Below are 15,204 nucleotides of genomic sequence, written 5' to 3' on the forward strand. Positions count from 1 at the left end.
GTGGAAACAGAGATTAACCAAATTGGCTTCCTTGCTTACAGTGGACTAGATAGGTTCACTTCCACTCTTGTCTATTAAACCTCCTTGCTTCAGCTCATAGTTTCGCTTGCTGTGATTTGAGTGTATGGCAATGACGGCCGCGTGGGGGAGTGGAAACAGAGATTAACCAAATTGGCTTCCTTGCTTACTGTGGACTAGATAGGTTCACTTCCACTCTTGTCTATTAAACCTCCTTGTAGCAGCTCATAGGTTCGCTTGCTGTTTTTCGAGTGTATGGCAATGGCGGCCGCGTGGGAGAGTGGAAACAGAGATTAACCAAATTGGCTTCCTTGCTTACAGTGGACTAGATAGGTTCACTTCCACTCTTGTCTATTAAAGCTCCTTGCTGCAGCTCATAGGTTCGCTTGCTGGGATTTGAGTGTATGGCAATGATGGCCGCGTGGGGGAGAGGAAACAGAGATTAACCAAATTGGCTTCCTTGCTTACAGTGGACTAGATAGGTTCACTTCCACTCTTGTCTATTAAACCTCCTTGTAGCAGCTCATAGGTTCACTTGCTGTTTTTCGAGTGTATTGCAATGACGGCCGCGTGGGAGAGTGGAAACAGAGATTAACCAAATTGGCTTCCTTGCTTACAGTGGACTAGATAGGTTCACTTCCACTCTTGTCTATTAAACCTCCTTGCAGCAGCTCATAGGTTCGCTTGCTGTTTTTCGAGTGTATGGCAATGACGGCCGCGTGGGGGAGTGGAAACAGAGATTAACCAAATTGGCTTCCTTGCTTACAGTGGACTAGATAGGTTCACTTCCACTCTTGTCTATTAAAGCTCCTTGCTGCAGCTCATAGGTTCGCTTGCTGGGATTTGAGTGTATGGCAATGATGGCCGCGTGGGAGAGTGGAAACAGAGATTAACCAAATTGGCTTCCTTGCTTACAGTGGACTAGATAGGTTCACTTCCACTCTTGTCTATTAAACCTCCTTGCAGCAGCTCATAGGTTCGCTTGCTGTTTTTCGAGTGTATGGCAATGACGGCCGCGTGGGAGAGTGGAAACAGAGATAAGTAAATTTATTTATTTATTTGTTTAATTGCACTTGTATCCCACATTTTCCCACCTATTTTGGAAACAGAGATTAGACTCACTTCCACTCCAGTCTATTGCACCTCTTTGTTTAACCTTCAAAAAGATTTGTGCAGCGCTGGGTTATGGCTGGTGATCGCTGCATACATACTGTAAGCAGTTTTCACAGTTTAACAACGTCCTTCATTGTTAAACTGTACAGCGCTGCGTAACCCTAGTAGCGCTCTAGAAATGTTAAGTAGTAGTAGCGGTCCTTCTGTCATTAAACCTTATTTTAAGCTTGAGAAGAACGCCAGAGCCGCTAAGTTATGTCCCCTGTGACATAATCCAGGGGCGAAGCCAGACAGCAGATTTTGGGTGGGCCTAGGCAAGGAGTGGGTGGGCACCAAGTGTTCTCCCTCCCCCGCACACACCAAAAAAATATCTCAGCTAGCGGGAAAATGCTTCCCTCCACCTTAGCAGTCTGCAGCAGGCATGCACTGAAAACGGAGCATGTGCAGGTGCCAGTATTGTAGAGAGCAGCATTTTTGTTATCATCGGGGAAGTCTTCAGCTTGTGGAGCTTGGGATCCCCAACAGCTACCGCTAAACATGTGCTACTGTTGGGTGGGCCTCAGCCCTAACTAGGTGGGCCTCAGCCCACCTAGGCCCACCTGTGGCTACGCCACTGACATAATCATAAGGAAATAGGAGGATCCCGGGACAATAATCCTCAGTGTTAAGTACATCAGCTGTCTTCTTCTAAAAACATTTATTTTGGAGGATAATATGTCAAATGTCCACATGTAAAGGACTGGGCAAAGAAAAAAATGAATCCCGCTGTATCCCTTTGTTACCTTTAGCCTCATGAGTCCCAGACCCCCCTGGGTCTCTGTAACTGGGGAAAAAAAGGGAGGAACTAGGAGACAGGAAGGAGGGCAGACAGCCCTGGTGTCTTCAAATTACACAGTCTTTGACAAACATCCTATTTTAAGATGTGAAACAGAAACTGAATTACTGCTCATAATCATTTCCTGTAAGAAGCATGGCTGCTGCAAACCCTGCTGAGAGTCTGCGAGATGAAGCTTCTTGTTCTATCTGTCTGGATTATTTCACAGATCCAGTGACCATAGACTGTGGACACAACTTCTGCCGCTCCTGTATCACTCAGAGCTGGGAGGGGAGAGACACAGACTTCCCCTGTCCCCAGTGTAGGGAAACCACTCAGCAGAGAAACCTCAGACCTAACAGGCAGCTGGTAAATATTACAGAAATGGTGAAAAAGCTCAGTCAGTGTTCAGTGGGACCCAAAGAGGCGAATCTGTGTGAGAAGCATGAAGAGAAACTGAAGCTGTTTTGTGAAGAGGATCAGAACCTGATTTGTAGAGAGTCCAGAGATCACAGATCTCACACCGTGAGCCCCATAGAGGAGGCTGTGCAGGAATACAAGGTGAGTGTCAGTAGCTTTAGTATAACAGTGTGTCCTGGGGTCACTGATATCGCACGGTGATTCCCATAGTGGAGGAGTTGCCTAGTGGTTAGTGCAGCAGACTTTGTTTCTGGTGAACTGGGTTCAATTCCCACTGCAGCTCCTGGCAAGTTACTTAACCCTCTATTGCCCCAGGTACAAATAAGTATCTGTATATACTATGTAAACTGCTTTGAATGTAGTTGCAAAAACCATAGAAAAGTGCTTTATCAAGTCCCATTTTCTTTTGAAGGCTGTGCTGGAATACAAGGTGTGTGTCAGTTTCTTTATTATCACAAATTAGAGGAGTGTGGTAGCCGTGTTAGTCCACTCTTAAGGTTATCAATAGAAATCAAACAAAATAAAACATGGAAAAGAAAATAAGATGATACCTTTTTTATTGGACATAACTTAATACATTTCTTGATTAGCTTTCGAAGGTTGCCCTTCTTCCTCAGATCGGAAATAAGCAAATGTGCTAGCTGACAGTGTATATAAGTGAAAACATTCAAGCATTACTATGACAGTCTGACAGGGTGGGAGGAGGGGGTGGGTAGGAGGTATGCATGGGGGCATCAAAGCATATCATTAATATTCTAACAGGATGGGTGTGGGTAGGTGAGGGGTGGGGTGATCAACAGAGACATACAGCTTTATGGTTTATAATGGGCTAGGAACCCCAGATCCTTGTTAAGTCCTTTCTGTTGGGTGTTAAAATATTCAATCATTGTGACTTCAAATTCTGACAAACTTTTGGAAAAAGAAACAAAAGTGAAAAACAAACTTAAGTTAAAGAGCAGGGGAGCTGGAGGAGGACAGTAGCTCTGAGTCAGGGTCTTTCTTTGATCTATCTCCCAGGCCAGCAGTTAATGCTTCACACCTTCTTAGCCCAGAGAATCCCGCTTCTAGGGTTTGTCTGGAGGCAGGGAGGGGGGACTGCAAGGCGCTTTCAGGTAATTGTTGGGGGGGGAGGGGGGATGTCACATGTGTGGCTGACTGTCTTTGCTTGCTGGCCAGTTGGCGCACAGGGAGAGGTTGGGAGACAATGCTAGGGTATTTAGCTTAATTGCTCTTTGGAATGTGTTAGGCAGGGATTCTGGTGCTTGAATATTGGTTTTAGACTTCACTGGAGTTTTCACAGAGTCATGTGCAATCAGGTCAGCAGTATTGCTTCTCTAGCTAAATGCTCACTTGTGTGCAGACCACTCAATGTCAGACTGATTCACTCAAAGCCATAAGATCAATTTACCTTTTCAGTTTGGCCAATCCACACAAGTCCTCTCTCATCACAAACCCAACATCCCCGGCCTAATCATATGCAGTGCAGAAGGCTCCTTCAGGCACCCTGAAAGGGTCCTCTGCCCCACAGTAATCATTCAGGGCAAGATGCACTAAACTAAACTTTAACGAACAGTTTTCCTAACCTGGCATGCATTAAAGCCCAATTTTCGACGACGACGACGACGGTAGCAGCAAACGAAAACGGAATGCAGATGAGCAAATTGTGTAGAAACCCTATTGAAATGAGATACACTAAAGTTTTCCGCTTGCCCTAACGATGGAAAACTACGGGAAACCTAACGATCGGGAGGGAGCAAAGGCGCTCGTCAGGAGCGTCCTTTATGGATGGCCTTGCCCCCCTCTTAGGTCGCCACTGCTCCCCGCTTCCTCCTGCATTAATAAAAAATCCTGCACTAATAAAAAATCCAACTTTAAGCTGCCCCGGCCCCCTTCTCTTCCTCTCTTCCTCCCCAGCTCCGCCTCCTACCATCTTCTGCCCCTGTGCCCCACCCCCGCCGCCCCCCTGAGGTCGTTGCTGGCGCTCCCCCCATCCACCGGCCCCCCCCCCTCCGTCTTACCGGGCCCCCGCAGCGCCTCTCACCTCTGTGTGAAGGTGCTGCACGGGCAAGAAGAACAGCTGATCGCCTCTTCACCGAGTCTTCGGACGTCCTTCCTGGGCCCACCCTCGTCTGACGTAAGTAACCTGATGTTTAAAGCGCTGCCCGGGGCTGTGTTTGTGATTGGAAGTAGGAGTTAGAGGAGAGGTAGTAGTCTCGATTACTGGTGTGGGTCTGCTCTGAGGTCCTCGGAGCCTGTCTCCGGGTTGCTTTCGGTGTGTTGTTCCAGCACCTTACACCGCCACAGCCGCCCTGATCGCTCTATTTGCGGTGTTATCAGGACAGTCTGGTGCTCCGAAGCATTTGCCCGGGGTGCAGAGACTCCGCAACCCTGGGGGCTGTGCCAGTGGATGGAGGTAGGAATCGGAGGAGGGCTGCAGGCTCAGTCTTCGGCTGCTGACCTGTTCTGTATCCTTTGGCGCCTTACACCGGGGCGCCATCGCGTTGCTCCTGCTCCCCTTGCCGCCGCTGCCGCTTCGGTAATGGAATTCAAACATGCGTGGGATAAACACAAAGGAATCCTGTTTAGAAGGAATGGTTTCCTGGAATCTTAGCGGAGTTTGGGTGGCGACGCCGGTAATTGGGAAACAAAACGGGAGCTGGGCAGACTTCTACGGTCTAGGCCCTGATGGTGACTGAATAGATAGGGATGAGCTGGAGTGTAAATTTTAAGGGGCTTTGAGGTTAGCTTCAGAACTTAGTACAAGACAAATGCTGGGTAGACTTTTACGGTCTGTGCCCTGAGAAAGGCAAGGAGAAATCAAACTCAGTATCACATACCATGTAAAATGAGTTTATCTTGTTGGGCAGACTGGATGGACTGTACAGGTCTTTATCTGCCGTCATTTACTATGTTACTATATGTTACCACTTCTTCTGTGCTCCAGCCCCTCATCCTCTCTTCCCACCCTCCCATGGGTGTAGGGAATGGAAGATGCAACAAGTCCTGGTGGAAGTAAATGCTTCTATGACTGCAGACCTTTGGCAGCATCAGCAGTGGCTGAAGACGGTAGATGACGGAATTTGGCAGAAAATCAACACTGGCACTGGCTGGTTGACAACCCTACGGATATTATGTTTTCTCTGATAGAGGGTTAACACTCTTGCTAAAATGTTATCACATCACTTGCTTTTTTTGACAGTGTTTGGTATTATAATCCCTCCGAAGGGACGTTAATGCTTTACCTGAGTCAACTGGTGCCTCTGTTCACACTGAAAGGGGTAGGGATTAAATGGGTCTCAGCTCCTTGTGACTCTCGGCAAGTCACTTAACCTACAAATAAGTACCTGAGTGAATATACTATGTAAACTGCTTTGAATGTAGTTGCAAAAACCATAGAAAAGTGGTTTATCAAGTCCCATTTCCCTTTCCCCCATAGTGGAGGCTGTGTAGGAATCCAAGGTGTGTGTCGGTATCTTTAGTATCACAGTGTGTGTCCTGGGGTCACAAATCTCATACCATGAACTCTATAGAGGAAGCAGAGAGAGGAAGGTGTGTGTATTTAATGATATTACAGAAATTTACCTTTTCATTCCCATAAAATTAAACAGTGTTGAATTAGCAGCATTTTGAAGCATATGAGTAGTGAGATCAATCATCAAAACTTGAACCCTGGCTGCTGTCTATTCAGGCATCTTCCATCTACTTTCAGGGGTCAATATTCAGCCTGTGAGTTGTGGCTCCCCGAAGGAATACAGGTATTGCCAATACTCCATGCTGTACCCAAGAACCTAAACAGATGATAATAATGAATAATCTTATTGAATTACCCCCTCGTAATGCTGTCTCATCATCTATCTTGTCTTACATTTCCCTATCTGTAGGAATGTGATATATAAAACAATTCACTCTGCTAATTTCTCCTATCAAGGCACCAAAATTCTCTTCCTAAATCAATCAAGTTTACAGCTGATTACCTAACTTTTACAAGTCTTCTAAAAATACATTTCTTCAGTTTGGCATTTCTGAATACAAAGAACTCTATTTGAATTTTACTCACACCCATTTCTTAATCTCGTTTCCCACCTAGTCCTGCCTAATTATGCTCTCACCTATCCACCCTTGAGATAGTCCAAATCCCTGGTTAGGACACCTTGTTCATGGTTCAGTTTACCTGGTTAGATATGGGGCACTGGAACTGAATATTACTGGTGCTTGCATATCGCTCAGTTCCACCCTGACTCTGCCCCTGTTTCACCCCTCCACTGCTTGGACAGAACTTTTGCCAATATTCAGTGGCACTGTTGGGTTAAGTGCTGTTTAATATTGGCTCATGGCCAGTTTAGCACGATTTAATCAGGCAGAAGCCTATCCTGCCTGGTTATATCACTTTGAATATTGACCCCTCAGAATTCAGTTATTTCAAAGAAATGATCTAAATTGGAAGGGACATCTCACATTTACAGTCAAGTCTGAAATTGTGGTTATAAAAATAATCACATGCTAATCAATGATGTTTAATGTCCACAGGAAAAACTTAAAATGCACCTGGAGCCTCTGAGAAAGGATCTGGAAGATCTTCTGAAGTTTAAATCTACTGAAGAGAAGAAAGCTGAAGAGCTGAAGGTGGGTGTCTGTGTCTCCTTCTGAGCCAGTTTCTGCAGGGTTTTGGTTATTCTCACTACATCAATCCCCTGAATCGCCTGAATAAGAGAATAATATCAACATTATTATTATTATTATTAGCATTTGTATAGCGCTACCAGACGCACGCAGCGCTGAACACCTGACACAAAGAGACAGTCCCTGCCCAAAAGAGCTTACAATCTAAATAATACAGACAGACAAGACAGTTACGGGTGAGGGAAGTGATGGGTGAGAAGGAAGGAAGGGACAAGGGGAGGGCAATTGAATAATAATAAATTGAATAATGGGATTCAATCTGCCTTGTTACTGCATGGAAACTATTTCTTGGTTCCTTATTGGCTGAGAACAGGCGGATTCTGAATCTGTTTGTGGAACAAAGGAAAATTGTAACATTGTATTTCTTGCAGAGAGGTAGTGTGGTGTGGGCTGCAAAATGGGAAAGGAGCACCGGGCTCAGGCTTGAGGCAGTCCAGCAGTTAGGGTGGGGGTCTCTGGGGCTGTTGTGGTGCCAGGAAGGATGGCTGCAGGGCTGAGTGCACCAGGGCCTGTTAGGGGGCAGGAATTGGAGAAGTAGCACGTGCCTGAAAGGGTCTCTGGTGTGGGGAAGCAGAGTAAGAAGTAAGTTCTAGGCCCACTGGGGAAAACATTGGCTCGATCTGGGGCCGTGCTGGGCTCAAAAGTGTGGCAGCTGACTGGCCATGTTGGAGTGAGTCTGGGAAACCAACTTGAGCACCAGTGGGCCCAAATTCCCTAATTGCAAGGGCGTGAAATACAAGACGCTACACGCGTCAACCTTTTCTCACATGAGCACACAGCTTTGGAATACACTGCCGCGCAACCTAAGAACGATTCACAAACAAGCTTCCTTCCGCAAATCATTGAAGACCCACCTGTTTGAAACAATCTACGGAAAGAGCCAAAACACATAGAGTCCACACTCACTATTCATCAATGCATCACCCCCCCTTAATTCCACATCACCCAAACATATACTCACAGAAATATGTACACCATATGTCTTTGTGCTTTACTACTGCCCTTAAGCTTCCCATTGTCTCCTTCCAATGTTTCAATGTTGATGTCCCATTGTAATATTCCTAACGATACTTCGATGGTCTCGCATAACCTGTACAATGTAACCCATAACCAAGCTGTACAATTGTATTTCCACTATTCATATCTTATTGTAAGCCACACTGAACCCGCAAAGAGGTGGGAAAATGTGGGATACAAATGCAATAAATAAATAAATAAATAAATAAATAAAACAGGAGCCCTGACAAACCCAGAAATGTGTGCATGGGTGCATGACGTTCAGGATCACAGGTCCACGCAGGGCCCATAAAGAAAGTGGAGCTTGGTGTGGAACAGAACCAGGACTCAGTAGGGAGGTCAGAAGTGGGAGTCAGGGCCGCCGAGAGACTGGGCCGGGCCCGGGACAAGCTCCCCCCCCCCTCCCCCGAAGTCATTGCCACTCCTCCTCAACCCGACCCCCTACACGGAAGTTACGTCAGACGAGGGCGGGACACAGGGAGGGAAGGAGGCCCGAAGGGAGATGATCTGCTGCCTGCAGCGCTTTCACACGGAGGTGAGAGGCACTGTGATTTCAATGCAGGGGGCCCGGCCCGGTGGCGGACGGTCGACGACAGAGGGCGGGTGGGACCAGTGGCGTACGTAGCGTATTTGACACCCGGGGCCTATCATTTTTTAACACCCCCCTCCTCCATATGAAAGAATTATTTTTAATAATAATCCACGAGTCACACAACAAGGGTGTACCTAGGAAAAGGCAGCATCTTAAACATTGCAGTGAGCATTAGAACATCAATACACCCATCGTAAAACTAAACAAGACATTAGTGAAAATGATCCTGCCAACACAAAAGCATTTCTTTCACATAAAACACAGATACATCCTCACCAAGGATAGAATAAGTAAACACAAACTAAAAATAGAAATATGTAGACAAAAATTAAACAACCCCCAATAAGTCAGATTCTGCATACAATGCAACGCCACAGAAACAGTGATGCAGTACTGTGCAATATTAAGACAAATACCAATCACCACTTTACAAATTAACAAACAGAAATAAAACAAAAAAATGAAAAATAAGATGATACCATTTTATTGGACTAATACATATTTCAATTAGCTTTCAGAGGCCAAAACCTCCTTCCACAGGTCAGTATGTTACGGTAGCCTGTCCTGACCTGAGGATGGGGTTTTGCTCTCTGAAAGTTAGTCAAAAATGTATTAAAATTAGTCTAATAGAAAGATCACCTTATTTTCATTTTGTATTTATCAACACAACTACAATACTACTTTATCCTAAAGGGAAAAAAAATAATAAAATTATTTATTTATTTGTTATATTTGTATCCACATTTTCCCACATATTTGCAGGCTCAATGTGGCTTACAATACATCATGAATAGTGGAAATAAGACGAGATTAGACATTTGGTATTACAGAAGGATTCTGGGTTACATGATAACGATAAAGCATAGTAGCGATATAACAAGATAAACATTATAAGATAGTTCTGGATACATGTGGGGAATTTCACATGTCTTGATCTTTGTGATATGTCTTGTTGAAGAGATGGGTCTTCAGTAGTTTGCGGAAGCTGGTTAGTTCATAGATCGTTTTTCGGTTGTGTGGCAGCGCGTTCCAGAATTGCGTGCTCATATAGGAAAAGGTTGAAGCGTGCGTTAGTTTGTATTTTAAACCTTTGCAGTTGGGGAAATGAAGATTAAGGAATGTGCGAGATGATTTTTTAGCATTTCTGGGTGGTAAGTCTATCAGGTCTGGCATGTAGACTGGGGCATCGCCATGGATGATTTTGTGAACTAGGGTGCACACCTTGAACGTGATGCGTTCTTTGAGTGGGAGCCAGTGTAGCTTCTCATGTAGGGGTTTAGCACTTTCATATTTTGGTTTTCCGAATATGAGTCTAGCTGCAGTGTTCTGGGCTGTCTGGAGTTTTTTGAGTATTTGCTCTTTACAGCCGGCGTAAAGTGCATTACAGTAGTCTAGATGACTAAGTACCAATGATTGTACCAGATAGGGAAGATAATAATAATAATACATCTTTTTTCTACCTTTGTCGTCTCTGGTTTCTGCTTTCCTCATCTTCTCTTCACTCTCTCCCTTCCATCCAGCATCTGCTCCCTCTCTCTCCCCACTCCCTTCCATCCAGCATTTGCCCACTTTCTCTGCCCCTTCCATCCAGCATCTGCCCTTTCTCTGCCCCTTCCATCCACTGTTGCACTCTCTTCCATTCTGCATCTGCCCTCCTCTCCCCCTTTCCATTGGTGTCTGCCCGCTTTCTCTGCCCCTTCCATCCAGCATGTGCCCCCTCTGTACTTTTTACATGATGCATTCCAACATCTCCCCCTCTCTCCATCTTTATCTCTCCTCTCCCCATCCATCTTCTGCTTTCCAGTATCTCCTATATATTTTACTTTTCTCCGTCCCCTGTGGCCTGGTATCACTTTCCCTCCTTCTTCCCCCTTCCTCTGAGGTCTAGCATCACTCTCTGCCTCTCCACCCCCTCTTCCCCTTCGGTCTAGCATTGCTTTTCCTCCTCTGTCCACCCTCCTTTTCCCTTTCCTTGAGGTCTGGGCCGGCTTTGCTCTCCCTCCTCTCCCCACCCCTTCTTCCCCTTCGGACTGGCATCGCCGTGTGATCTTCCTCCTCTCTCCACCCCCTTTTCCCTTTCCCTGCGGTCTGCCTGACATCGCTTTTCCACCTCAGCTCTCTTCACCCCCTACCCCGCTCTGCAGGCCTCCAAGCTTTCCAGACCCACTGGCAGGCAGCATCAGCGATGTAAGAGCTGCCTTTAGCCTGCCCCGGAAGCTTTCTCTGTACAGCTTCCCGCATAGGTAGGACTTTGTACAGAGGGGACTTCCAGGGCTGGCCAAAGGCAGCGCTCATATCGCTGACGCACGCTGCCGGAGGTTTGGAAGTTTAAAGGCCTGGAGAGTGGGGTGGGGGTGGAGAGAGAAAGGAGAGCGATACATCGCACTAATTGGAGGGGGCGCTGGGACGGAACCCCTATTGCAGCAGCAGCACCACGACCTCCCCGCCCTTGGTACACCACTGGGTGGGACTGCGGCGCCGGGCCCCCTTGGTGGCCCAGGCCTGGGGAATTTTGTCCCCCCCCTGCCCCCTCCTCTCGGCGGCCCTGGTGAGAGTGGAGGAAGAGGAGAGCAACAGCGGAGGTCTTTTCATGATTCTGAGTTGGTCAGTGAAGGAAGGTTGTGAGAGCGGAGTGTGGAGAGGAACTGCGATTTTAATTAAGCTCTCGAGTGAATCTAATTAATAACAGGTATGAGAAAAACAAATAATTTGAAACAATTGGAGAGAGGAAGGGTTGTATTTATTATCTAGCTTGTTCTAAGACGTTGTGCTCTGATGAGAGAGAGAGAGAGTGAACGTCGAAGGAAAGTGGGCCTAAAATTGTGCTAATTTGATTTCCGAGAGACATGAAAGTCAGAAAAATTATTTAAAGGGAAATAATACGGGGGAAACGTATGAGAATGCTAAACAATGTAGATTCAAGTATCAGTGAATTTAATATTTACACAGTAAATATTCTGTCTATTCTGCTCAACAAGACAGCCAGAGACTCCAACAGTGTTGCAAACTGACAACATTTAAACCTTGGAGCAGGGACCCGTTCTACCAGGCATGTCCCCACTTCCCCCCTGTACTCTTTCACTCAATAACTCTTTTGCACACAATTGTGGGATAACCATAGGCCGCAGCTTGATTTATTAACATTTAAACTTCTAATTAACATCCGTATAGGATAACCCCCACACCCGAGCTACAGTTGTCATAACACAAACAGTTGCCCCCTCCGCCGCTCGCCATGATAGCAAAGCAGCAACTTCCACTTCCGGCTGTCACCGCAACTCTTCGCCTTTGCGACTCCGCCTTCACAGCAAGAGCCCTGGCCCGTGTGGACCTCCACACTTTCTTCCGGGTCACCCGACCCATCTTAATGAGCAGGCTCAGCCCCCCCCCATGAGCCATTGCTCCTGTAGCTCGGGCTTTTTGCCACAGGGGGGGAGGGGCCCGGGCACCTGCAAAGGCCCCCCCACCCCCCCCCCCACCCCCAAAAAGAAAGCTGCGGCCTACTGAGACCCTGTAATGCAATGCTGCTCCAAGAATGCATGTACATTATTTTAGAATAGATCTAGACCCCCATCAACCAGGTGTACCCTGTCCCGTGCAAAAGCCCCTCACACTGAGTCCACCCAGTTGTGTTGAATTTGGAAACCTCCCATCGTTCTTATCCATACTCCGACCTGCCGATCGACCTTGCTCAACTCCTCTGCTACTTGGGCGCCGGTAGGCGGGCAGGTCTGGGGATAATATCCGACCACACCAATTTTGTACCAGGAAACCAGGCCATTACCAATTGCGAGTCCCCCTTTATAGTGTCAATGAGTCTCTTACCCGTCCAACCGTCCACATCGTTCCCCCCCAACGAACAAGTAACCTCTGAGGATGTCACGGTCTGTCGTGCAGCCGATACAGAAGGGGCAAAGGAGTCAAGAGTTGACTCCTTTGCATGCCCCTCTCCCTAGCCAGGCTATCCGGGTCCCGCGCCGTGACAATCCCAGGATGTCTCGCCGCTCTGCTACCAGCCCCATGGATGCGGGAGTGTCCGACAATCCAGGCTGCGTAGATCGGACCAGCAGCATCTAAAAGGGGGGGCAACCACAAGCGAGAAGAGCGAGTACCCACACAGACAGCCCCTTCAAGAGACCAAACCGCCGGAATGCCAGGCAAAAGGCAACAGCATAGAATTAACCAGGACAGAGCACCCCACCCTTCAGTACTGGCCCTGTACTAGGCTCCCTCAGGAGGTCCTAATATACCCGCGGTACGCCCTGGAAGACCACCTGAGTGCCATCCGCATGTACTAATAAGGAATGAGGGCCATACGGGCGGACCACCAGGTAGGCCTCCAACCAGACATGGGGCAGGAGATCATGCCCGGGACTTTCCTACCAACTATTGCGCCCCTCGCACCCCTCTGATCGGTTTTTGTGCGCAACAGCTTAATGCGCAATCCTCCATTCTGGCTACCAACATTCTCCCGTAACAACCCAGATGACACTGCAATCGACCTGCGGCTCTCTACAAGCTCGCCTACCCGAAAGGTCCCATAAGATGCCAACGCGAAGGCCACGTGGAAGAGGCGCATCTCGCATGCTGAATAAGTCGCACACTCAACAGCCTGCAAAAGGCAAACCTAAGGTCATGAGTAATCGGCAGATGCATCTCCTGCCCGAATGAAGATGAGCGGCTCCGACCCTTCAAGGCCCTGCTCACCCGAAAACTACAGCTCGGCAGACCTCACCCAAACGCTTCGCTGAAAAGGAGAACCCAGCCAGATGATGCGCGACTGCACTTCGAGAAATACCTTGTGCCTTGGCATGAACAATGTAGGCTGATAACAGCTCGTCTGATGCCCCACCCGCTGTCCAGCCTTCGTCCCGAAAATAACTAGTCACTCTGTCATATCCACGGTTATACGCCGACCGTGTGGCAGGTGCAATCGAGGCTCTCAGCAGCTCCCACACCTCCGGTCTCCTAGCCGCCAAACCTGCCCAGGCATTGGCTGCCCTGCCGCATCTGCCTCCTGTGCCAAAGCCAGGAAAGCCTGAAATTGAAAACGAGAAAGTGCATCGTCCCTACGATTAGCCATTCCCTGCAAGTGCCTAGCCCGGCTGTGTGCATTTAATCGCACACAGCGTAGAACCAATTCCCTGATCAAGAAGTTCACCAGCAAGCATGCGCAACCTGCCTATTCACCACCTCTACCACCCCCTGATTGTCTGATTGACGCACCACACCAGGATACTTTTACTTTGCAACTTCCCTGGCCGCAATTCGCAGGCCACTACAAACGGACACAGCTCCAAGAAGGTAATGTTCTTTGTAACACCCGCCACTATTCAGCTGTCCGGCCACGGTGCAGCGCACCACCCGCCCTCACAGTACACCCCGAACCCAATCCTCCTGCTGCATCCGTAAACATGTCGAGACCCGCATTAGACACCACCTCGCTCTGCAACGCTAATGTACCTGTACACGCAGACAAACTCCACCCACATTGCAAATTGCGACGCACTCCCGCGGACCAGCACCCATGATGATGAGGCTCCATGACCCCTGACGTCGCGAATGCCAGTCACCGAGACACGGCCCGACCTATTGGGATGACCCGACATGCAAAATTAAGGCTCCACACCCGGGACTGAATGGTACGCAATGTGGCCTTAGGGGCCTGTAACCCTGCCAGAATCTGCTCCTCCAACTGAGTCACCTTTTCCCGTGGCAAACGGGTAACCATCCGTATTCTGTCAGTTTCAATGCCGAGGTCTGTGAGGACCGCGGCTGGGCCCTCAGTTTTGTCAGTAGCCCAGGGGATGCCAAAGTCTTCCGCAACCGCCCGAAAGACTGTCAGCAAATGCCCACAGTCCCCGCCCACAACCTCCCCCATAACAAGAAAATCGTCTAAATAGCGCACTATACTTTCAAGCTTGGTCCTCTGCGCAGTCACCCAGAGTATGTATGAGCTGAACTGTTCCAAGTAAGTGCAGGAAACTGAACAACCCATTGGCCTTCCGATCCCCGTAAAATGACTCTTCAAAGTGGAAGCCCAGCAACGGAAACGCAGAAGGGTGAATGGGTGACAGCCTGAATGCCGCCTCGATATCGACCTCAGCTATCCGCGCCCCTACCCCACCTTGGCATATCAACCGTACTGCCCCAAGCAGCAGTCTCTGGGTATGTCCTCCTTTACGTAACCACCTACTGGGTACGAGAGTTTGTGCATGAGCCGGAATTTTCCTGGCGCTTTCTTTTTGGTAGAACCGCACCAGGAGATATCACAAAGGACAGGAAGGACAACAATCAAACGGACCGGCGATCCTGCCCAATGCAATCTCCTCCGCCAACTCATTCCTCACCACCTCCTGCAGCCACGCGGTGGACCCAAGTTCCGCCCCCTGTTATTGCCCAGCTGACCTTGAAAAGGAATGCCAAAACCCCTCCGCGAAACCCCTCCCTAATGCCTCCGCAGCCTCCCTGACTGGATATCGATGGAGCCCTGGCAGCATCGCCTCGACCCTCACCGGCGCAGGGGCACGGCTAACCCATTCTGGCTTCA

The 15,204-nt window shown here is 48.3% G+C and overlaps 1 protein-coding gene across 1 annotated transcript in view; it reads left to right on the forward strand.

The window, feature by feature from the left end:
• Positions 1 to 2,076: 2,076 nt before the first annotated feature.
• The window catches only part of LOC115459148 (E3 ubiquitin-protein ligase TRIM39-like), a gene marked incomplete at its 3' end in the record, with an annotated part of 82,698 nt that continues 69,570 nt past the window's right edge, over positions 2,077 to 15,204 (forward strand). Inside the window, exons 1-2 of the mRNA XM_030189021.1 lie at positions 2,077 to 2,506; positions 6,893 to 6,988. Coding sequence (XP_030044881.1) covers positions 2,102 to 2,506; positions 6,893 to 6,988 — 501 coding nt within the window. The remainder of the gene's footprint in view (positions 2,507 to 6,892; positions 6,989 to 15,204) is intronic.

Source organism: Microcaecilia unicolor, unplaced genomic scaffold (genome assembly GCF_901765095.1).
Source record: "Microcaecilia unicolor unplaced genomic scaffold, aMicUni1.1, whole genome shotgun sequence".
Lineage (NCBI taxonomy): Eukaryota > Metazoa > Chordata > Amphibia > Gymnophiona > Siphonopidae > Microcaecilia > Microcaecilia unicolor.